The sequence below is a fragment of the Barbus barbus genome (assembly GCF_936440315.1).
Source record: "Barbus barbus genome assembly, chromosome: 23".
Taxonomy (NCBI): domain Eukaryota; kingdom Metazoa; phylum Chordata; class Actinopteri; order Cypriniformes; family Cyprinidae; genus Barbus; species Barbus barbus.
In genome coordinates, this window is record NC_136751.1 from 14,685,675 (window position 1) to 14,711,607 (window position 25,933).

At 36.2% G+C, this 25,933-nt stretch overlaps 1 protein-coding gene across 1 annotated transcript; it reads left to right on the top strand.

Moving 5' to 3' along the window:
- Window positions 1-531: 531 nt before the first annotated feature.
- On the top strand, window positions 532-25,090 carry LOC306842727 (transmembrane protein 91-like). Its single transcript, XM_079373760.1, has 4 exons — window positions 532-1,042; window positions 15,066-16,458; window positions 20,866-21,012; window positions 22,897-25,090. Exons 2-4 carry the CDS (start codon window positions 16,042-16,044, stop codon window positions 23,050-23,052), a joined length of 720 nt encoding a protein of 239 aa, XP_079229886.1. The 5' UTR covers window positions 532-1,042; window positions 15,066-16,041; the 3' UTR covers window positions 23,053-25,090.
- Window positions 25,091-25,933: the final 843 nt, after the last annotated feature.

Here is a 25,933-nt window from a genome sequence, read left to right on the forward strand (position 1 = left end):
TTTAAATAAATCAATGCGACAAACAAACTCAAACTTAATCTAAAAGTAATCAAAAAGCAGTCATACTCAGACCACTTTTCACAAACCTTATAATTCCTGATGGATAAAATCAAGGATATGTTTCATCTCATTGAATGCCATGTATCACTCATAACTACGCCACATTGTGAAAGTATATGGTTTCACGTTGACTTTAAACTGTGTTTCTTTTTTTATTAGTTATATTTTCTCTCTGTAGGAGTTACACACATGGACAAGATCTCTCAGTGACAGTCCACTCTGTGTTCTGACCAGGAACAATGCTTGACAAGACAACCTCATGCCAATATGGCAGCTGTTCTAAAGCAGCCTCTGGGAAAAAAAGAGCAAGAAAGATAGAGAGAGGACACTTGTGTCATACTGATGTGTTTCCAGTAGCAGAGATGCACTGTACAGACAAACAGGCCACCAAACACCACCAGGCTCTAGGACCCTGCGGTACACTGATGCTCTACTGAGAAGAGAGGGGGAAAGTGGGGGGTGGAGTGGAGCGCAAAAAAGACAGTGGAGGAGGGAAAGAGAGAAGAGGAGAGGAAGATGCAAGGATCCGCTTCGCTGCTGTAGTTTGAAAGTCTCACCAAGGCTGACTTAGAAGAGCATTGGTGATATAAATACCCAGCATAAACAGGATTAAAAGAGCAACTACTGACTCCATCAGAGAAGGGTGAAGTGAGAGAGACAAGCAGAGAGAGAGAATAAAGTGTAAGCATCAGGAGCGCTGTGTACTGCAGTGTGTCTCGCTTTACTACAACACTCAACTTGGGAGACAAGAACCGTCACTTCTCTGAACTCTTTTACTCGAACACCATCCCACCTCCCTCTCTCTCTCTCTGTCAGACATGCTCGTACACACAAATGGAGAATATGTCTTGGTGCTGAAGTATTGCTGAAGTTCAAACTGGGCCACTGGATTCATCTATTTTGCTCCACTCAGTTGCTCCAGTCCCACTGGACGCGCACCCACACATGGACACCATCGCAGACTTCCAGATCAATGGAAGAGGTAGGTTTTGCTTTTATAGATTTAAATGTCTTTAAATACTATCTTTAAATAATTATATATAATAATATATTTTAAAAACAAATGTTTATTTTTAAAATGTTAAAAATAAAAAAAATCATATTAAATAATATTTAAAAATCAACATTTTACATACATAGTATTATATGTATTAATTACATAACATAATATTTAAAACATTGTAATATATATACATATAATAAAGTGTGTGTGTATATATATATATATATATATATATATATATATAATAAAAATGTACATATTACATATTTTCAACATACATATATGTCCAATTTTTAATGAACATACATAGATATTTACTTGCTGAAACTGTACCAGTATTGTAGTGTATTCATACCATACAGTTTCTTTATGGGTGGTCTGGGTGTAAATGCTATCTTTATCTGCATTCCTCTTTGGATGTATAATAATAATTTCATGTCAGGAGCAGATGTGTGGGACATTTTTCAATTTTGCTCTGTGCTGTTATTCAGACCTCTGACCTGTTCTCTTGCTGCTCAAAACACACAACAAGATTTCAAACAATCCTTTTGATTTCCGTACAGAGCTGGTGCTTGTGTCAAACAAATTCAATCACAAAGTGTGACGCCAAAATCTTCTGTGCCTCTTGCATGGCATGTAATGATATTTCTGGCAATCTTATCACATGCAAGCTTTGCCATTATTATTGTGTCACTGACTTCATTGACGCAAGGACGTTGTTGCTCAGCAGTACGTGGACTGGTTTGGGCAAGGACACACTTTCTGCTATTGTTTAGAAGAACTGCTGCAGTTCCCATTAGAGAGAGACATTTCTATTGTTAGTCGCTGTATCTGCAATCCACTGTTGCCTCTGTAGTGATTCATGTAGTAGATGCTCCCAAGAGATTGCAGGAATAAATTAATTCCCATGTTTAGATATGCATTGAGACAATTACTCAAAGCATATTTCACTTTTATTAAAAAAGCGACACCCTCTATTGCTCCTCACTCCATGCACAAACTATTAAATTTGGTCTAAAAATCATACTTCCAGATTACAATAAAAAGGAGATTATTTCATGACATACGGTCTTGTTCGTTATTATCCTTAAAGTCTCTGTGCATGCCCTCTAATGCATGAATCTCACTACTAATCTGAACTGTCCTGTACAGACACACACACACACACACACACACACACACACACACTACAGCTCCTGTTGTTTATCAGCACTGTGCTGTCACTTACAGTGTGTTGCCATATCCCCCTGCCTGCTGCATGCTGGTGAGATAACCTTTTACTTAGCTTGAGTAATAAACAATTAGCCGGTGATTATGTGCGGCATGTGAGAGGAATTCACATTTGATTAAATGTGTTCTCAGCGACGCAGAGCGTCTCACAGACAAGTTGTCTTACTTGTGTCTGTTGTATTGGTATTATGAAGTGCAAAGAGGTTGTTTTTAGATGATTTGAAGTGTTAAATATTGCATATATTGCAAGTCAGTGGGATGGGTGCTCTCGTTGTGTGTGAGTGTGTGTGTGAGTGTGTGTGTGTGTGTGTGCTGTGGTCTCTGACTCAGATGATGGAGGAGAAGGCCAGTAAGAGGTCAGGCCACTTAGAGCTCTTTCATTCTTTGCTCTAGGTCTGTTTCACACCGCTCGCATAAGCAGCATGCAAGAGAAGCTGCCGCAGGATCGTGTTGTGCTTTCACATTGTATAACCAAACTGTGTCTTTATAATGTAAATCAAGTGATTTCAAGGTTACAACTTGGGTGAAAAATAAATATACTAATATGGATTTGAAAAACATTTATTTCATGCTAAGTATACTACAAATACTTGATTTACATATTTATGTATATAATAAAAAATACAATGCAATTGCACTTTTAGTATTCTAAAATAGTATACTTGAAATCTGCAAAATTGGAACAACTGATCTTGTACTTAATGCACCTTAATTGTGTGGAAGCAGTGCTGAAGTCCAACTAAAGATAAGTATATTTGATTGCACTAAAGTGGAACAATTACAAGGGTACAATCAACAGTGATATTAAAAATATGTACACTATATACAAGTAGTACTCCAAATAATGTTGAATTATAATTTTTTATATCAGTAAGTCTTGAGCGATATTTGAAATATACTTAGTATGAAATAAAGGTTTTTTGAAATATGTGACCCTGGACCACAAAACCAGTCTCAAGTCGCTGGGGTATATTTGTAGTAATAGCCAAAAATACATTGTATGGGTCAAAATTATCTATTTTTCTTTTCTGCCAAAAATCATTAGGATATTAAGTAAAGATCATGTTCCATGAAGATATTTTGTAAATTTCCTGCCGTAAATATATTAAAACTTAATTTTTGATTAGTAATATGCATTGCTAAGAACTTCATTTGGATAACTTTAAAGGTGATTTTCTCAATATTTAGATTTTTTTGCACCCTCAGATTGCAGATTTTCAAATAGTTGTATCTCGGCCAAATATTGTCAGATCCTAACAAACCATACATCAATGGAAATCTTATTTATTCAGCTTCCAGATGATGTATAAAACTAAATTTCGAAAAATTTACACTTATGACTGGTTTTGTGGTCCAGGGTCACATATATGATTTTTTTTTTACTAGGGGTGACATTGACCCTAAACATTTCCTGCTTGTCATCAAACAATTTCAAAACAGTTAAAGGAGGCGTTTCAATCATTAAACATGGCTGTAATAACATGTTTTTCTCAAAATGTGGACCTTTTTGGATTTTCAGAAGTTATAGAAAGTAAAAGTATAAAACGGGAAATGCGTTAGGACCACTGATCAAACCAAAATTTATTTTCAGACACCTTCAACATTTCTCTCATTATCACAGTTTTTTTCACTATAGCTTAGAAAATAGCAATATAATATTACAAGGACTCAAAGTTAAACTGTGTCAGAACAATTTAATCTTGATAATGTCAGATAAATTTGATAGAAAGGTATGTAATGAATAGCTGTCAGCTGTTAAATTGAATACACAATTAGATAATACCAATTCAGAATTTAATTTTGTTCAGTCTGTGGTGTAAAAAGGTCACATTAGCAATTAAAGAAAAACACTTAAGCAAAACATGGTCAGGTCAAAGTGTCTGAATAATTTTTGGTCCCAAATTTTTATAAATTTTACTGGTAGTCCACTGTATGAAGAAGGTTTGGGTATATCATAGTTTACCTCACTTACATAAATGAACTATAGTGTCCTGCACCCACTATGAAAAAAATATCTGGTGTCTGAATAATTTTTGGTTTGACTGTATAATAGGACCGATGCATTAGATTTGTCTTTTTTACATCCTTCAAAATGGTATATATTCAGTCCCTGTGTGCGTAACCAACAAGCCAACATCGCAAAACATTTTGTTGATTGATAGGATTATGGTGCATGTTCAACACAAAAATACAATTTATTTATCTAGCATACTGCATGTGACAAAGTAAGCTTAGAATGGAACTCTACTTACCGCTATGCTTCTACTACCAGAGTTGCGCGGGCAGTGTGAATGCTGTAACCTGTTCATATCTGACTGAAATAAATGTGTCACTTACATGAGCAGTGTGAAACCTAAGCTAGATCTGAAATATGTTCCCCTACCACATCCAACTCGAGCATCAGCAAAATAAGCCTGGAGGCTTGTTTGGTTCCTTGATGCACCAATTGCAATTCATGATGCAATTCAATTTATAAAATGCCCTCTAGCAGTAGAAAGCTGCTTGTGTAGTACAGTACATACACCTCAATGTGTACTCAACGTGCACATACAGCTGGAAGTGTCACAAGAGCACAATACACCAGCAGTTCTGATTGATCGGATTTTGCTCCCTATGCACAGCTATCGTGTTTTGTAGCCATCTCAGTTAACAAGCACTGGCATGAGATGAAAAGACCCGTCTCACACCAGATGAAAATGAAATGGAGGTCTGAACCAGTGACTGTGTCCGAAACTCAACTGTCCAGTCAGTTGGTGACTAAACGCCACTAAAACGCCACGGTGACTAAAAGCTTTTTTATCGCTTTTTTTAAAGTGATAGTTCACCCAAAAATAAAAATTCTGTCATTAATTACTCATCTCCTCCGCGCTACCCTGGTGCCATTTTGGAGAGTATCCACTGAACGTAAATAACGTATGCTGTTCCGTGTCAGCTGCACCACGTGGATACGTTTTCTACTTTGTTTACTCTTTGATCTGAACGAAAACACGAACAAAACATTTTCATTTTTGGGTGAACTATCACTTTAATTATCAGAAATGTTGCAATTAGATTTTTCCCCCCAAATCATGCAGCCTTAAGGCCCGTTCACATCAAGCATGATAACTATAAAGATAGCGATAAAGATATAGTTCTAAAAATCTTTCTCAATATTAAAGAATAGCAGAGTCCACACCACAACTATAACGATAAAGGCACAGAGAAACGATATCTTGGAATCACTTTCAGAAAGATTTTTTCCAACTGATGAACGATACAAACATTGACACCCAATCAGAATCAATCCTGCTGGCACAAGCTTCAGAATTTAAAGCGACAGACGAGCGTGTGCTTAGAATAAACAGACGATATAGTTCGCTGGTGTGGACGCTAATATCATTGTCTTTATAGTTATTGTTCTTGGTGTGAACGGGGCTTTAGTAGAAAAGTAGACATAAATATAGACAGTATAAATGAACTTATTACTTATTTTTATTAATGTTTGTTCAGTCAAGATATCATAGGCAGTGAAGGATGTTGCCTATAACCAACCTTATGAAGGCATCTCAGTCAACAGGATGCTATTGCATTCGGACATGCCTTGATGCTTTCAACCTCCGGATACTGCCTGCGAAAGCAGCATTTCTCATCGTTTGGACACCACAGCAACTAGAGCAACGTGCACAAAGATTGCAGACATGCAACCAGAAATCAAACCCAAGCAGAAGACATTCAGTGCAATTAGATGAAAGAAGTCCATTTTTATCTTCACTTGGCTCTGATTTTCTCTCATTCTTTATTGTCACCAGTATAGATCTGTCAAGCCCTGGTGCCCTTTTCTGCACCCAAGTGGATCAGCAAGAATAATGAGATGTCCCATTATAAACAGATTACAGATAATGAGAAAGAGTCACACACATAGACGCAGAGAGTTCATGGCTCATAGACAAACATATAAAGTCTGAAACACACATCAGTCTGTGGAAGGGAAATGCCCCTACAGCTTCTGTATGTTCACTGTCTGTCTCCCTCTCTCAGGCACAGCTGGTGTGGGGCACAGTGGGGCCTAACGGATGAGAGAAATCACCCAGCTAAGATATGTGCAAATGGCTCCTCTGAAACACTGACTGCTCTCGCCAACTCAAGGGAGAGAATGAGAGTTAGAGAGTGTCAGGGGAGAGAAGAGGAAATGACAGGGAAAAGAATGGAGGACAAGGCAGAGAGAAGGGGCTGCAAAAAGCCACTGACAAAAAGTGCTATGGTTTTTGGACATTAACACGTAAAAAAAAAATATTTCGGCCTAAATTTTATATTTATTTTAAAAATACCAGTTTCATATATGACTGACAAATATGCATCACATTAAAGGATTAGTTCACTTTTAAAAAAACTTTTGCTGATAATTTACTCACCCCCATGTCATCCAAGATGTCCATGTCTTTCTTTCTTCAGTCGAAAAGAAATTAAGGTTTTTGATGAAAACATTTCTCCATATAATGGACATCAATGGGACCCAAACGGTTCAAGGTCAAAATGACAGTTTCAGTGCAGCTTCAAAGGGCTTTAAACGATACCAAAACTTAAACTTTTTATTTATTTTTTAAACGACCGATCGTTTCGCTAGATAAGACCCTTATTCATCGTCTGGTATCGTTTAAAGCCCTTTGAAGCTGCACTGAAACTGTCATTTGGACCTTGAACCGTTTGGGTCCCATTGATGTCCATTATATGGAGAAATGTTTTCATCAAAAACCTTAATTTCTTTTCGACTGAAGAAAGAAAGACATGGACATCTTGGATGACATGGGGGTGAGTAAATTATCAGCAAATTTTTGTTTTTTTTAAAAGTGAACTAATCCTTTAAGTTTATTCATTTATGTAATCCAAGTGAATGGACATTTTATATGCATTTCAAATATATTAATCTTAAATTTAGGCCTGAATATTTATTTGAGTGTGCCGTGGTATGGCCATGAATTTATAAAATATATGTATAATACAGTTATTGAATAATTTATTTTATCCTCTATTCTTTACTTTCTTTCTTTCTTTCTTTCTTTCCTTCTTTCTTTCTTTCTTTCTTTCTTTCTTTCTTTCTTTCTTTCTTTCTTTCTTTCTTTCTTTTAAGAGGGAAGTTGTTACATATTTTTAAATGTTTTAAATTAACTAAAATATTGTTGACCAAAACAAAGGTTTGACATTTTGTAATGTTACATTTATTTATTTGTTTGTTTGTAGCTGAAAATGGTTAAATGCAATATTTTTAAAAGCAGGTTCCATTGTGACAACTTACCCCATGACATGTATCTTTTTTTTTCTTATATTCAAATTCTGTGATAGTATCACCTCATACATTTACATGAATTCATTCACTTTTATCCAACGTGACTTCACAAAACACACTTTTGCATTTAAAAATATGAAATAAAGGACAGTGGAATGGAAAAATACAACATGACCTCAACTGACCTCGACGTCACGTTTACATACACGTTCTGTAAACAGCCTCTTGCATCTTACATATGCAGTATATATACCATGGTATAGACATAGTACTGTTTTGTTACCCTGGTTACAGTGAGAACAGTGAGATTGAGAAAGTAAGAAGGTAGGAACAATTGGACTTGAAAGATGACTGATAAATGAGCTCATTTCCAAACACACGCACAGAATGCTGGGATGTAAAAGCACCCCTCCCTCAGCGATGCTGAATTCCTTTTTCCATTATAATGTCATTTAGGGAGGAATTATGTATCTTTCCATCCTGAGTATAATGTGACACTGTTGGGCTCAAGGAATTATTGTGCTGGAATTATCAAAGCTCACTTATATAAGCAAAGACGTACAGCACAGAAATGAAGAATGAGACTTGGGCTCATTAATCTTCGAAACTACATGAAATATGTTTTCATATAGATCCAATCCTATAGACTTTAATTTCCGCTTTAATTAGCAAAATGCAGCTGTTCTCTACCATGCTTTGTTTCAGTCATGGAGGGTATAGTGAAGACTGAGTGGGCCTGTGTGCTTGATATTGCCTTTCCACTCAGAACGCTATCTCTCTTGTGCTATCAGTGCAATCGTCCATCAGCCTGTTCATTGGCACTTACAGTAGCTGCTTCCTCCTGCTGCCATTTACTGAGTCTGGCCTGTATCCTCTTCTGTTTCCCATTCTGAAATGAATAAAACATTTACAAATATGTTTTCCCATTAACAGTGAGTTTCCTGTCTGAACTTAATCGGGAAAATGCAAATAATGACAAATTATAGTATTGATCATTAATTGATATTGAATATTGATATTTAAGAATCATCAAATTAATGATTCACAATATTACTGTTTTTACTGTAGTTGTGATCAAATATTTTTTTTGTGATCCGTTTTTTTAATCACAGATTTCAGATATTTAACAACCATGTTAAAAAAAAAGAAAACACTGTTTATACATTGTTTTGTTTGACCTACAAACAGTAATATTGGCTCAACCAATGGCATGAGTTAGGGGTAAAACTATGTTTGACCAATGGCAGATGGGGGCATGTTCAAAAAACCTGTCTAGAAACATTCACTCATTCATTCGTTCATTCGTTTACTTACTGTATGCTATTTATTGCTGATGCTAGAAAGGAAGAAATTACTTAAAAACTTAAAATAAAACCTATTTTCCTTTAAAGAACCCAGTGTTAACAATACCAAATACACGTTATTATCTAACATGCTCCCTGCGATCGTTTTTATTTGAATTTTTTGGGGCTTTGAAAGCACATTTATAAAGGGACCCTGAGTTTGTCGTTTAAGCTGAAATAATGCTGAACAGGCTAAAGGAATCAAATAAAAAACAGAGGTCAGTAATAAACAGTGCAAGAAGAAGATAAAGTAGCTAGAGTTGTAGAAAAGCAAGAAACAGAGCAAAAGAGAGAGAGGCGGTTCTCTTTAAAAGTGCTGATTTGCTGTGCTGTCCTTGTAGAGCTCCGTCCAACTGACCGGGTGTTTTATGTGTGAGGCAGAAATCAGAAAGGGAGGCAGGCTTATAATGCAGCTGACAGCAGTGCTTTTATGGTGACTGGATGGGGTTGGGCTTGCATCTCCTCTGGAAGCAAGCCATCGTGGCTTAAAGGGATAGTTCGCCCTGAAATTTAAATTATGCCATCGTTTACTCACCCTCACCTGACTTTTTTTTTTTTTTTTCTTCTGTGGAACACAAAAGGAGATATTTTGAATAATGTGCTGACTCCTATTTTCTATATAATGACAACAAATAGGGACTGGAACTTTCGAGTTTAAAAAAGCACCTTAAAAAGCTTAATAAAAGTGGACCATTTGACTCTTGTGCTATTTTTCTGAAATATATACCTTCACATTATTCACATTTATTATGAACTGGATCAACTGATTCACTGAACAGATCTGATTTAAAAGGATCATTTGATAATAAATTGGATGTTACATCCATGTGCATTACCAGCCAAATATTTTGAATAATTCAGTAATTTTTGAAAGAAGTTTCTTATGTTTAACAGGGCTGCATTTGAGCAAAAACACACTATAAACAGTAATATTGTGAAATATTATAGAAAATGTTTTCTATTTGAATATATTTTAAAATGTAATTTAGTCTTCAGTGTCACATGATCATTCAGAAATCATTCTAATATGCTGATTTGGTGCTTAAGAAACATAATTTTTTTATTGTTATTAATGCTGAAAACAAATTTTGAGGGAAGTTTTAGGGTTATGTCATAACAGCAATACATTACATTTAAAATATATTAAAATAAAATATTGCTTTTTAAAATTGTAATGATATTTCACAATATTACTGTTTTTACTGTATTTTTGATCAAATATTCTTTTTTTTTTTTTACAATAATCGGTTACATTCAATTGCACATCACATTAGAAGAAAAAACAAAAGACCAGCTTTAAATTCTCCTTTCCACATAAAAACGAAAGCCAAACGAGTGGGGAATAACATGAGTGTGAGTAAATGATGACATAATTCTCATTTTTGTGTGAACTACCCCTTTAAGAGCCATAAACAATGTGAGTATGGGTGTAGGTCTGTCCATCTTTTTTTTTCCTGATGTTTGTGGCCCTCTTCATCCTGCCTGTTCTCCTGGTGTCCGATGTGTTCAGAGTTGCACTGCAGTAATGTTGATGTCAGGGAGAGCAGGGGTCTGCTCCTGAATTATCACCCTGGCGTTCTGTCTGCACTCAAGTGCACGACCAGAGCGGAGGAGGAGAAAGACAGGAGAGCACAGCAAAGCAATATGAAGCAAAGTAATGCAGGCTTCAGAACTCGCTGCCACTATCCAGACCACCATTATGTTGCGGGATCTGCACTCGACCGGAACAGTCTCGTACGGTGCTCAATATATCTTCATGATTCTCTGTGCGGTAATGGATAGTGTATAAATTCAGATGCAATTCGATTTTGCTTCTACTTTATTGATCTAAGTGCACCACTATAGAGTCAATTTCTTTCTTTATCATGCCACTCTATGTGCTGCTGAAATCAGATTTCCTTTTTTACTCTATTTGAGGCAAAGCAGCTGGGTATGGCTATAAAACAGTAGGCATAGACTATTTTTGATTGAAAATAGTTTGAAATATTCCTTTGCCAGATGCAAATACAAAACAGAAAACAGCGTCAAAACCTTTAACCAGAACTGACTCATCTGTTTTGCCTTCCCAAAAAAACTCATAATGATCTAATGAGTGGGCAACTGTATGAATCACTTCATCGTCTCTATTTGTCAGCTTTATTCTCAAAACTGCATTCATGCTGTAACCATAAGGTCTGACAAACAGCTGCTGACAGAAGCATTAATAAAGACTGCCATTCGTTGCACTATGAAGGAATATATGTCTAATGTTTACCCTAGTGAAAAATAAATATGTATTTGAAATACATTTAATTCATGCTAAGTATATACATTTACATATTTATGTACTTAATAAAAATACCCTGCAATTGTACTTTTGGTATGCTAAATCTGGTATACTTAAAGTATACAACTTATTTTGCACTTAATGCACTTCAATTGTGAGGAAGCAGTGCTGAAGTCCAACTAAATATAGTATATTTGATTGTGCTGAAGTGGAAGTATTGCAAGTATACTTCAGGTACACTTTAACTGTCTTGCATTTCAAGACTGATATTATTCAAAGATCATATAATCCTCATCAATAGTGGCATTAAAACACATTTTAGGCTTAATGTTAAGAAATGTGCATTGTGCACAAGTACTCCAAATAATTATAGTTTTTAAATCAGTAAGTCTTGAGTGATGATGTCAGTAAATATGTTAATATACTTAGTGTGAAATAAATGTATTTTAAATATATTACTTTTTCACTAGGGAAAGGTTCTGTAAGATCATAAATTCAGTAAAAACAGTATAGGGCCTGCAGAAAACAGTACAATTTAACTTAGTTTAAATGAACTGTTTTCTATTGCTATAATTACTATCAATTGACATCATTTACTTACTCGCATGGTGTTCCAAACCTGTTTTGTTTTTTGTGGAACACAAATGGAGGTATTAGGCAGGATGTTCAAGCTGCTCTCTTCAGTACAATGAAAGTGAATGGGGATCAAAGATGCTCATTGAAAACATCTAAAAAGTTATCCATATGCATTATGCACTATATTCCAAATCCTCTGAAGTCATATGATAGCTTTGTGGGAGGATGAGACAGTAGTTATTCACTGAAAATCTTGCTTGATAGATGTGGCCACCATTCGCTTTCATTATATGGCAAAGAACTCAGACATTCTGCTAAACTCTGCTAAATGTTCACAGATTTTGGGTGAACTATCACTTTACTGCATATTTATATTATACTCACTCACTCACTCTTCAGAGGGCAAATGATTGCCTTGAGGAAATCGTTCAAATCTAAATTTAAATGAAAATGTATTTTTTTCTAATGCAGTATTCTTGCATATCATTAATATTAAGTATGCTGGATACTTTTATCAAAGTTTCCATTAACACTTAGTAGAATCAGTTTAAAGGATGCGACGTGGATCCTAAACCTAAATCCATTTACATAATAAATTACAAAATAATCAGCTGTGCCTCAGGTAATCTCTAGCAGCTACATAATGCCATTGACAGAGATGATTTCAGGTGTGCTAGACTGGTGCAGACAGGCATGTAGAGGACTGCTCGAAAACAGCACAAGGTTAGCTATGAGAGACAGACGCTCACCTGCACCAGATGCCTATCGCTCTGAGACTGTCATCCTGGTTTTTCAAGGGCTAACTGATTGACAGAAGGGCCCCTGGGAAATGTGACAGCAGATTCTGATCAGACCAAGTTACTCTTTTTAGCACCCACTGACTGAGACTCTTCAGCCAATAATGATTGATCAAATAAAGGTTTACATCAAGTGTAATGTCATAGAATGGGAGACTCTAGACTGTCAAATTGCACTTTTTTCCACCCTTAAAGGTCACTGCAGTAAGGGGATTCTACTCATAAGGTCATTCTAAGCTCAAGTGAGTAACTGAAGCTCTTCACAAAGGCCCCTTTCACAAGGCTGTTAAAAGTAGATCATTTTAAGGAAGCAATTGTGCCTTTTGTGATCAAAACTCTCAATTGTTTCCATACACCAAATGATTATTAGCAAAACATCCTTCTTACGTATTTACAATCTTAACCCTATAAAAGTCTCCAGATCATATTTAATACTCAAATTTCTAAGGCCTCTAAATGATCATTTATTATTTATTATTATTGTTTTAAATGATCATTAATTATTTTGGTGAAAGAACAATCTTTATATATATCCATTCCATTGTCTGATTGCATTTTGATTGATTGATATTGATTGATTTGTTTTTGTCTTTTTGCTTTGAAATCTTTACTTATTTTTCTAAAGTAAATGAGAATAACTTTTATACTGTTATAAAAACTACATTTGAATATCATCTTACTAAGACATTATTGGGAGGTATAGAGTGTCTACTGATTTTTATATGCATTTTAAGTAAGCAGTCTGCTTTACAGCTATAAAATTGAATTACACTGTTGTCAAGTTAACATTCTGATAAAAAAAGGTGGCATGCATGGTGTCCTGGAATTAGAAATTGGCCCCCAATAATTAGAAATGGCCAAACTTTCCCCCCAATATTGAAGTTCTTCCTCTGCTCTGCGCCTCCGATACACAATGGTCTGTTTGTTGTAAGGATGACAAAAAGGTTTAAAAGTTAAATTTTTAGGCTGTTCTGCCTCTAACTGTTCTGCAGTCTAACAGCACTTATCAATGTCAAAATGACTGAGATGGCCAATCAAATCAAGGTAAGCAGGGTTTACTGTTCACTGAAACAGTATATACCCTTTTGAAAAAACAGCATATTCTGGTTAGGTATGTTTTGAAGCATGGCGGCTGGTTTAAGCTGGTCCTTACATTTACATTTAGCAGCTGGCCCTTAAGTGGTCATGAGCTGGTTTAAGCTGGTCATGTGCTGGTCCTAAGCAACTAGCTCCTCCTCAGGACCAGCTCATAACCAGCTTAAATCAGCTCATGACCACTTAAGGGCCAGCTGCTAAATGTAAATGTAAGGACCAGCTTAAACCAGCCGCCATGCTTCAAAACATACCTAACCAGAATATGCTGTTTTTTCAACAGGGTGAATACCAGTGTGAAGCATCAGTTTTAACGCTGAAAGATTTAGGAGAGCAAGGTTAGATGGAAGCGAAATGTATATTTGATGACTATTTTTCAAAAGAAACCTTTTTTCTCAAATCTGCCTGTTTTGAATGAAAAACATGGCATCATTTACGTGATTCACGTAATTCCTAACTGAATATGACAAGACCAGAAACATTTTGTGTTTTCAACATATCAGGCATACAAATAAGAATAAATGTATGCATATTTTAAAATATTATTTTCAAATAGTTCAGAACAATTACTTCCCTATTTGAATTAGACGTAACATTTCCTTCACCATTCTATTCCTTTAAAAATGCCCCACAAAATGCTCAGAATTGTCAGACTGTAAATCTGTTCGGCAGATACATAAATCCAAGATGTATGTACATGACAAGATACACATTACAATATACAGTGCATTCAAGAGTAATTGGTTTAAACCGGAGGCTATTGTGGAGAAGAAAAGTGGTCACCAGTTGATGAATAATCAAGATGACTGACAGAATAAACCAGCTGAAGGGCATATCATGGGGAGGACATCACCACATCATAAGCTCCATTTCACACTGACTATCTTATAGGCTTTCGTCCATGTGTTTACATTGGAAATATTTTATGAATAGACCGCCTGGAGCCGCGGACCTCTGCTGGACCTCAATTTCTCTCCAGTGATAGATTCAGATCCTGCTACCAAGGCTGTTTGGGTGTTTTTAGGTGAGGGCCACAGGGATTTGTATGCAGAGCGAGTAAGTGGACTAGTTGACATGAAACGCATCCAGAGGGTGTGCTCTTAAACCGTCACGCCCTTCTAACATTTTTAAAGAGAACTTGGGCCACTGCCCTCTAACTGCAGAGTATATTTCCAAACCAACGAGCCTTCTGCCTTCTCACTGATGCTCTTTACCTTTGAGACAGACGTGCTCCTGGAATAGACCGCTTAGAAGTGTTCAGAGGCAGATGTTGAGTTCATTAGTGTCCGTTCCTTGGCACATACCATCCTGCCACTCAAGCATTATAGCAGACCGGCCTTATAAAATAGAGACACTTGGGGATTACTTATCAAGAGCTGCTCTGTGTGCACTGAAGCTAAACGCTCTTTCTGACTTTGTTCTCTTCTTTTGGCAGCACAGTCCAAGTACCAGCATGAGAGGTGAGGGGCGCCGGACACGACTCTGAGACTTCACACGGCTGGGAGAGCGTGGCGCATTAAAAATACAGGTCCCCACAAGAGCTTTCTGGTCTCAGCTAGTGCTATAAATCAATAGCCGTGCACTCTAATTTCTTCATCAAGACATTCCTCCTCGGCTACAAACGGAATAGCTTTCTTGAGCACTTGCTGACCAGAAACCGCACTCCAGAGGATACTATTTTTGTGGACGTCTGAAGTCTATTTCGCACTGCGGTTCTGAAAACACACCGGATGACTTAAACGATATATTTATATATATGTGCATAGGTGATAAAGCTGATAAGTCTTTCAACCACCTGTCAATGTTCTTTTTTTACGCTTACACTGGCACTTCCTTCAAAGCTTTTGACACTTCAGAGAATATTCCTATCAGCTTTGGACTGTCTAAATTGTAGCTATTTTTATTCCACTACATATTTAGATAAAAGTCTCTCACTACAGAATTCGTCTGAATGAGTGAGAGCAGAAGGGAGGTTCATGCTTAAAATCTTCACTATTTCACAACCTGTCTACAGTCTGTTGCTAATCATGGTTTTCCATCATCAGAAGTGACTTCCATCTTTTTTCATGCAAAATGAAGCACATTAGCTTATTTGTGGGGTGAGATATATATCCAATCGTGTACAACGTGCTACATGGATCCTGCATTCAGTCATCAAGCGAAGGAACAAATAGCTTCTGACATGTGAAGAAAATGGAATATTCAAGAGCTCTGTGCATTTAAACACATGGACTAAAATCAACCTGGATGCATGAGTTAGTTTTCTTGTTAAGGTTTATGCTTGTATTTGTGTGAAATCAACCAAAAACTATTAAGTTACTGCTTTCATATAGATTACAGATTCATAAGAGTCAAACTGTTGGCCATTTCAGCCGGAAAGCATTAGTTGATGTCAGATCCAGATCTGGAAAATGGAGAATCTGGATGAACTAGAACATCCATTGTTGGGTGACAGCAGCCCCAAAAACTCAAGTGGAAGAGGCACCAGTGGTAGTGGACTGTTCAAAAGCATATTGATGAGAAATGAGGAGGACAAAAGACTGCCCCCTCTGGACTGGAGGAATTATTGCAGTTCTACAGACATTCAACAGCAGCAGCTACTGGATCCATGTTCATTGCCTAGCACCCTAGAGACTCTTTATCCTCCCACTACCATTTGGGCCGCTGCTGACTCCCTGGGCATCCACAGTAAGGAGTATCTGGAAACCACTTTTGTGGACATTGTCCCTGGTTCACCATTGGAAAGGAAGTTACTGGCAGAGACAAGAGATGTCCATAGTGTATCCTACAGCATAGAAGATGGGGATGACCTTTTGCCAGACTTTGAGGTAAGATTTTTCCTCCAGAATACAATAAATGAGTGTTTCTTCAAGTACAGACAATTTTGACCCTGTGTTCTTTGACCCTGTGTTAAAACACATATAAATAAATACTAAAATGGTTTATGCTCATTTTACTCTGTTTATCAGTTTTAATGAAATAAACCAAATTTTTAAGAAACATTGAGACATGGGTAAAACAATAAAATTGATCATTTACACATATAAGGTGTCTACACTGTAAAAAAATAAAAATAATTAAAAAAAGTTGAGCCAACTTAAAAGTTTAAGGCAACCAGCTTCTTATTTTTTTTATGAAATTTCTCAACTTTGTTGTATGCATGTAAAACAAAAAGTTGAGAAAACTCCAAAATCTGCTGAAGCTGGTTGCCTTAAACTTTTAAGTTTGCCCAACTTTTTTTTACAGTGTAGATAGATAGATAGACACACACACACACACACACACATATATATATATATATATATATATATATATATATATATAAACATACATACTCTATAACTACTATTCAAACGCTTGATTTTAGCAAGGACACATTAAATTTATTAGAACTGAATGAAGACTTTTATATTGATACAAAAAAATATATATTTCAAATGAATGCTGTTTTTTTTAACTTTCTGTTCATTAAAGAATTACGTTTCCACAAAAAAAATATATAAGTATAACATATAAATAAAAAAGTCGTCGTCGTGACGTATTGTCAAGTATGGTGACCCATACTCGAAATTGGTGCTCTGCGTTTAACCCATCCAAGTGCACACACACAGCAGTGAGTAGTGAACAAATGCACACACACACGCACACACACACCGTGAACACACACCCGGAGCAGTGGGCAGCCATGCTGCGGCGCCCGGGGAGCAATTGGGGGTTCGGTGCCTTGCTCAAGGGCACCTCAGTCGTGGTATTGAGGGTGGAGAGAGCGCTGTACATTCCCTCCCCCCACCTACAATTCCTGCCAGCCGGGGGCTCGAACTCGCAACCTTTCGATTACGAGTCCGACTCTCTAACCATTAGGCCACGACTTCAACAAGAAGTCAAGTGTTCAAGTGTCCACAAAAACAAGTGTTCAATTAATATTAAATGGTATTAATAGTTCTGAAGGATCACATGTCAATGAAGAGTGGAGTAAAGGCTGTTGAAAATTCAGCTTTTCCATCAGATGAATAAATTACATTTAAAAATATTAAATTATTTATATTAAATTATACAATATTTCACAATATTACTGTTTTTACTCTATTTCAATTAAATAAATGCTGCATTGGTGTGGATGAGACTTCTTTGGAAAATATAAAAAAAATCCTACTGGCTCCAAACTTTAAAACACTAGTGTATATACAGTGCAAATATAATTTCAGCCTGTTGTTTTCATCTCAAATAGGTCTTGCCAGAATTCCACCAGTGGTGGCAAAGGCTGCTTGTTTGATTTTCTTGTTTCCTTTCATTTCTTTATTGTTGTTGCATTTGAACTCTGAAGAGAAGAGAGAACTGAGTTTGTGCCAAGTCACTCTCTGTTTACTGGCATCGCAGTTGTTCATTCACAGTCCAAATCCTCATAGCTTCCTGCATTGGAAAAACAGAAACTCACCTAGCCGTTAAGCTCTGCATTTCCTCTAATGCTTTGAATATTGCAGCACAAATTCAAATACAGTACAGTCAGTGATAGGTGAATGAGCTTTTAAATTGAAAAATCAAAAGGCATGAATAGCAGGGGGGATGTTGAGCGCGGACACTGGCCTTCAAACCCAGCATGATTATTGAAAGCTCTGTGTCCACTGGCGTGTGAATAATAATGCCACCATGCTGATGAGCTCCATGCCAACTTCTATTTCATACACCAGCAAACAAGATCTATCTGAAGCAAAGATTCAGATTACAGATTCGACTTACCCTCTAATCATTTTGAGCGATAGCTTAAAAAAGCATTTCTTTACACGCATGTGACAGCCAAGAACACATCAAAGTATCAGACTATTTATGTCCGTCAAAAAATCGGACACGATTTACTTTCCGCCACCACATGCAGCTCAAACAAAACATACTCAAACACTTAGCATTCTGCGTCAGAGCACAAAAGTATTCCTCTGAAAAGAAGCTTGTCACATAGCACACTCAGTCCCTTTAAAAGAGCACTTGAGGTTCTCTCTGTCAGCACTGATTACACATGCTGTCATGCCATCAGCGCTTTTCATCAGGAGGTCAAGTGTAAAACTGCTGCCATTGAAATATTCAAAAGCCTGTTCTGAGCAGAGGCAGTGCTAACAAAGAGGAGAGACCACTGTGAGGTCGGCAAGACCGGAGCGAGTGACTGCAGTGTTTTATGAGGACCTGCGCTACTATGACATAGCATTAATAAAATATTATTTTATTTAAATACCAGAACATGCTTAAAAGTGATGTGGGGCAAGGTAACATGATTGCAAGGCTACTCTTTTAAATATTTATAGCCTTTATATCATTTTCAGATGGCTGTGAGTTTTACGTATAATTTAAAATGCCCCGTGAGATCTCAAACTTTCATTTGTGACCGTAAAGTAGATTTGACAGGAACCTGAGCACTGTTAAAGATACTGTGGCTTGTCAACTTTCAAAAAGTGCTGGGTAGTACTGATTACATGTAATCTGGATTACATAATCGGATTCTAGAAATTAAGCAGGCTACTTGTAATTATATTATATTTTAAAATCCTCAATCAGATTAGTTACTTTTTAACGACTGAATGATTACATTACATTCACAAAATGGTGGTAAAGTGTTCATAATATATTGATTCTCCATAAACTATTTGCTATAAACACTTCAGAAATACATTCATGAAAAATGAATTAGCATAATACCAAAGTCCCTTTAAGGCAAGTCATTTCAGTCGGCGGATTTTTCCTCAATCAAAACTATGTGTATTCTATAGTCTTTGCTAATACACATAATGCTAGTTTTAGTTTTTGTGAATTAGTTTTGTACTCTGCTTCAAAAATGTAAACAAAATACACTTACTTACTTTTGAGATGTGTTTCAGAAGTGTAATTGACATTTCCTGTGACCTTCATTAATTATTGATTCTGGAAAACCTGACAAAAGATATTTCAAACCTAGATCTTGGTGTTTTTATGTTTATGAATGCTTATTCATGTAATGTAGTGTTTAATTGATCCTATTTGTATTTTATATCAAAATGGTGCAAAGTTTACTATGCAATAAACGCATTACGTTAAATGTAATCTAAGAAATCAAAAAGTAGTTATGTAACCTAAAATAGATTAAATTACCGACTACAATTTTAGTCGTTTAATTGGGAATCAGTAACAATTACAATTTGTAAGTAATCTAGTCCAGTTATACTTATAATTAAAAATAGTTAAATAAGAAGTTATTTTTAAAAACTACAGGTCATTAGGAGCTAAAAAAAATCAATCTAAGGGTGTACTATTCAAGCACAAAACCTTGAAAATGAATGAGTGAATCATTTACTTGATCAGTGATTCGATTATTTACTGAAATGCATTAGACTTAATGCTACATATGGAAGTGAGGCCAGACCGTGTTTGACTGTTCCCTCTGCTCATCCAGCTGTATGGCTGCAATGCAATAAAATGTGAGGAAAATACAGCAATATAGCATTTTGTCATGCCACACTGCTCCGTGTTGAAAAAAAGTAGCTCGTAGTTAAGGTGCTGTAGTTGCGTCATGCTTTTTACTGCTGAAAAATGAACCTGACTGGGTTATTTAGGAAAAAAGAGATTGAAAAATATATCAGAATCCAGTGGAAGGCTGAGACACTTATCAGTGACCTAAACAACAATGCAATGGCTAACTGTTCCCTTTTCCCATACTTTTTACTCCATGAATCCTTTTTGTGTAGAAAAGAAGTCAACGAAGTACATGACACACATCTGGAGGACGTGAACACTATGGTTGTAGAGAGAGTGAAATGAGCAGACTTGTCAGACACAGTCCTAGAGAAAGAGACAGATTGAAAACACAGCTCGTTTTTTTGAAACACGAGTCAGAATTTGCCTGTAGGCAGCACGACTAGTGCACATTTGGCATAACCCCATTCAGTCACATTATCTTACAGGAACCAGGAAAACCTGCAACAGATACATTTATACAACACAGCAAAAGTAAATGTCATCGCCTATGTTGGATAAAACTTAATTACATTTGAAGTTCACATGTTACAAAAGCTATTTATATAACCTACAATTTTAGACTAGTCATACCTCTGAAACTCCATTTCACAGGATCCCGTGAGGAACGGAGTACAACATACAATAAATAACAAATTTAAAAAAAAATTATCCCATGACAAATTTAATTTCTCACCAGTAAATAATTTCCATTGACATTATGTAACTTTATGTAACCTCGACTGTGAAATTTACCGCAGGACTCCTCCAGTGATGATTTCAGTGATACAGACAGTGAAAGCAACTTTCCCATTATGATCCCTCAAGATTACCTGGGCCTGGCTTTCTTCTCCATGCTCTGTTGTTTCTGGCCTCTGGGTATTGCTGCGTTCTATCTTTCCCAAAAGGTAAGTGACAATATTTATTTTTCATTCACCTGGGCTTTCTTTTTTTAAAAGTCTCTTTAACCAATCACTAGGGTGCCACTTTCATCTAAAGGGGAAAGCACAGAGGGGAGTTTTTATTTTATGTTCCAAATTCAACTCTGACAAAAGTTTAGATTTTTTTGAGTATGTCTAGCATTTACACATAGCTATTAGCCTACACACTTTCATAAGACTTCTATGAGACTCTTCAGAACAAATGAACAGTGAGAATAACGTGTTTCAAGTGTTTTCAAAACTTGAAAATGACACAGGAGACCGTTTTGAAAACCCATTCTGCCAATTCACTGAAAAGAAAGAACAGACTGAAAATGAATGATTAATTCACAAATTGTTGGCATCACAGTTGTCAGAAATACAGGACACATGCATAATGGCTACTGAAATATTTGTATGGAAAACGCAGTGCGTACAACTACAGACACCCCTGCCAATCACTGTCATTTTATTGTGAACATATTAGTTGTTGAACATTCTAGTTGTTTAAACAATGTTTGCATATCAATACTTCTCAGTAGGAGTCATATGCAACACTCAAATACTTGTGCTTATCTCTCAATAGACTCCTCCAATCTGACTGACAGTGCTATTATCATTATCCTTTACTCATAACCTTGCATCGCTTGTGAGCATAAAGAATTCTGATGTCATTCATGTCGTTCAGTGAAATATTATGAAAATGGCAGATGATACATTGGAGACAACAGATTGGAATGCCAACTAATGGAGAAGACAAGAAACAGGACACAACCCATGAATCATACATTTAGATGTCCGTTACACAGAAGACTGCAGCAGTGCTCCATTTAGCCTTATTAAATACGTTTGACTATAAAGAACATCAACCAAATGTAACTCATTACAACTAATGTGAGCACATAATTAGATTTCTTTAAGTAACTAGTAAAGTAACACATTACCTTTAAATTTACACCAAAAGATGAGTTATAAATATCTGAGTATGCAAAAGTAACAATGCATTTCTTTCCATGAAAAGTAACGTAATTAGTTAGGGTCTACTTTTTTATGGAGTAACACAATATTGTAATGCATTACTTTTAAAAGTAACTTTCCCCAACACTGCTGTTAGTTGATCTGTTGATACTTCTGTGTCTAAAGGCCAAAAGGTCAGTTGGACTGAAAGTGACAGAGATTAGCAGTAAAGGCAAGCCCTCCTTTAAGAGCAAGTGTGGACATTATGGAATTACACCTGAGGGTTTAGGCAGGATTACGTTGAGATTTGCCGGATTATGCCACCAGCGAACCAAAGTGCCACACATAAGAATAACAAGTCACAAGGCACTTGTATTATTACGCTTTGTCTCATCCTCAGACGAACCCTTTGTTGATCGCCTGATGTATATCAAATACAAAACTCAAAACAAAAGCTTCTTTTCAATCTGGAAAGCTGTAATCTGATTGGCCACCTTTACATAAATAGTCTATGAGTTTTGGGATTATTTAACAACCTAAAGTGACTTTTATTATTCTATACAAGACATTTTTAGTGGAGGAGGCACTGCAGATGTTCAGCCCACATAGCTGACAAGACTCTGATCAATGGATTTCATTCAGACTTTAATTAGTGTTATAATGAGAGCCCTCTGGTGATTGATTTCCAGTAGAGCATGAGGTGTTGTCTAAAATGAGGGGATCAAAGTTGAAAGGAGAAGAGAAACGAATAAAAGAGAGGATAGTGTAACAACGGAAAATAAGCAGGCCTTTGACCGATCCTACGCTAAAGCTAATCGCTGCAGTCATACGGTAAAAATCCTTGAGAGAGCGGAAAGACATTCCTCATTCCCTATGATTAATGCTACTGTTTACCTTCTCTTCTCTCCACTCCAGACGAACAAAGCATCAGCACAAGGAGATTTCCAGGGTGCCAGTGCAGCATCTCGACAGGCTCTGTGGCTCTCTATCCTTTCAATCGTGTTCGGCATCGTCACTTACATCTGCGCCATCGCTGCCCTGATCTCCTATCTGTCCGGGAAACCACCTTAAAGACTACTGTATCGGTATCTTCTCAATTCTTCCAGAAATGTACCTCCCTGGTTCCTAATTACACAACCGCTGCTCCTTACATTCTTACATTCATCTACACCTGTAATAAGTACATTCATTTGGCAGAGACGCCACCTTTGTAACATTTTCTGCAAGTTCATGGCTGTCATATTAGATAAAAAAAAAAAAAAGCAAAACACTACATTTGGAAAGAGGGTAGTTTCAGCTGAAATCTTAGTATTTGGGTCAAAAAATAAATAAAAGTGACACCCACTTCAGAAAGAGAGACCGGCACTCTTTCTTGGTGCTTGTCTCTAAGTTGGTAGGGGAGGGAGTGATTTGTACACACCAAGCCGACACCGACAAACTAGTGGTGACGAAAGCAGACTGAACACAATGAGAAAACTTCGTCGGCCGACGAACAAGAACTGCCTGATGGCCGACTGTCGGCTTGGTGTGTACCGGGCTTAGGGTTTGTTAGAAGGGAACTAGACAAGGACTGCGAGATCAGGAGATCACAACTGGACTTGGCTGTGAAACAGCGGGACGTGCCCTCCGAGACACATGACTCGAGCAAACTGGGTCATTTTCTATCTGAGCTCTAAAGCTGGTCGTTGATTCACTCTCCAAATTGAAAACACCAAAGTAAATAACTTTAGAAATCAGCTGGAAATTGTCAGTTAGAAAACAAGTACAAGTTCAGGCAGATTCTGCAAATATGAGGATGCATAACAAGTATGCACAGGTATGCGAAAGTTCAATGTGATGAGGCAAACACACACATATATGCTGCAGCTTTCACTGAGTCATGCCATTTGGAGAAGCTTCTCCTGCAGGACTCTATTCATAGCTTGATAAATGTAGACTCTTCATTTTCCACCTACTGTACCAACAAAACCGTATGGAGACACTTCATATGATTCAACTGAATCATGCCTGCCAACTCTGGACTGGTAAAAAAGGTGGTGAATCAGGAATCGGACCACCAAACATTATTAAAAAAATAAAAGTTTTCTTAACCGCCATTTTCTTTTTCCCCACCTAAATTAAGAATAAAGTTAAGAATATTTAGTATTCCCAAAAACATTTCTTAAAATTGTTCTAATGGAAAAACTTGAGAAGAATTTGAATTCCTGTTGAAGATGAAGAATGTTCTTAAAAACAATCGTAAATGTGATGCATTATATATACGTAGATGTTTAATGAATTTTTTCGGTCATTTCAAGTATTAAGCATTATAACATTATTCATGATAATTATGATTATTTCAGTAATCTGCGTTCGCCTTTGAGGTGTTGAGTTGATCAGCAAGTCTTTGGCATAAACCACCATATAATCAGACAATACCAACGTCTATGTTTAAAAAAAAATTAAGTTTGAGAATTATTCAACAAGAATTGCACTTAGGAACATTTTAACGAACTTGGATTTTACCTTAAGGAATTAAGATTTTCACGAATCCCAGCAATTTAAAAATTTAAGAAATTCTGATATTTGAATAGAACTTGTTTTAGAGTCAAATGTCTAGATAAAATTAACTGTAAAGTGGCCATAAAAATAATGATTTAAACAGCTTTACAGTTCAAATTATAAAGTCTTATTAAATGCTAAACCTTATTTCAGCCTTTAAATCATTTTTTAAGAAAAATGATAAAAGTTATGCAATTTAAATATAACTGTTCTGAACAAAAACAGCAAACAGGCTGAATGAAAATTCTAATTCAACTCTCTGACAGTATAGGTGCCGCTTATGAAAAGCTGACATTTGTACACAAAGTAGATGTGCATTTTTAAACACCATTGTATTAACATTATACAGAGGATGAAAAGAAAATGCCATCAAAATTTTTTGAAAACAGTAAGTTCCCTTTAAAGATACATTCAGTTTTGCCCAAAATCAATAAGTTTGCAGGTATGTCAACATCTTTAAATGACAAGACTGTAATTTATATTCATTCTGAAGTACTGAACATATATGTATGATTTGTAATTGTGAAATAAAGAGTATTTGCCTGCCTGCCTGGGCAGTTATTAACTTAAAGCTGCATTCATGCGATTGAAGGCATCGACTTGAGATAACAGAATCCACTAGGATAAAAGCTAAAACTGTAGTCAGTGACATTTCCGCTCTATTTTGTTGTAGCACTCTACTCTATTCTTAAATCCCTTTTGTGGGCCTACATTTCCCCTCGATAACCTCAGAGGCGAGTGATAAGCAGTGCCAAACACATCGCTTTGACTGAAGTGCTTTAGTTGCTACTATAGGAAGTGTCTCTGATATGAAACACATTACATCGCATTCTCACGCCTTCAAATCCATCTGCATTCATGTACAATTTATGGCGCTACCTTTTTAAAGCAGTATATTTGTTTATAAACCTTGCAAATGTTCTGTTCATTAATTTGACTGGTGAACTGTTAACAATCCATATCTAGAATCAGTATACAAATGCACCCAGGATTCACTAAACTACACAATATATAAAAACCTCAAATACACTATCGTTCAAAAGTTTGGGGTCAGTTTTTGAAAGAAATTAATATTTTTATTCAGCAAGGAGATGTTAAATTGATCAAAAGTGACAGTAAAGACATTTAAAGTAAATGTTGTTCTTTCTATTCATAAAAAAGGTAATCGTTTTCATAAAAATATGTTAAGCTGCACTATTTGTAACATTTTAAAATGTAATTGATAAGTACTTTGTTGATTACAGAATCATCATATTAGAATGATTTTTGAAGGATCACGTAACACTGAAGACTGGATTAAACACCATTAATGAAATAAATTATATTTTAATATATCCAAATAGATAACATTTATTTTAAACTGTGATAATATTTCGCAATATTATAGATTTCACTTACTAATGAAACAAAT

Excerpts from the sequence above, each read along its gene's own strand:
- LOC306842727 (XM_079373760.1), top strand. The coding sequence starts at position 16,042 with ATGGAGAATCTGGATGAACTAGAACATCCATTGTTGGGTGACAGCAGC. Across the intron at positions 16,459-20,865 it reads ACCTTTTGCCAGACTTTGAG|GACTCCTCCAGTGATGATTT; the intron begins GTAAGATTTTTC and ends AATTTACCGCAG. Across the intron at positions 21,013-22,896 it reads CGTTCTATCTTTCCCAAAAG|ACGAACAAAGCATCAGCACA; the intron begins GTAAGTGACAAT and ends TCTCCACTCCAG.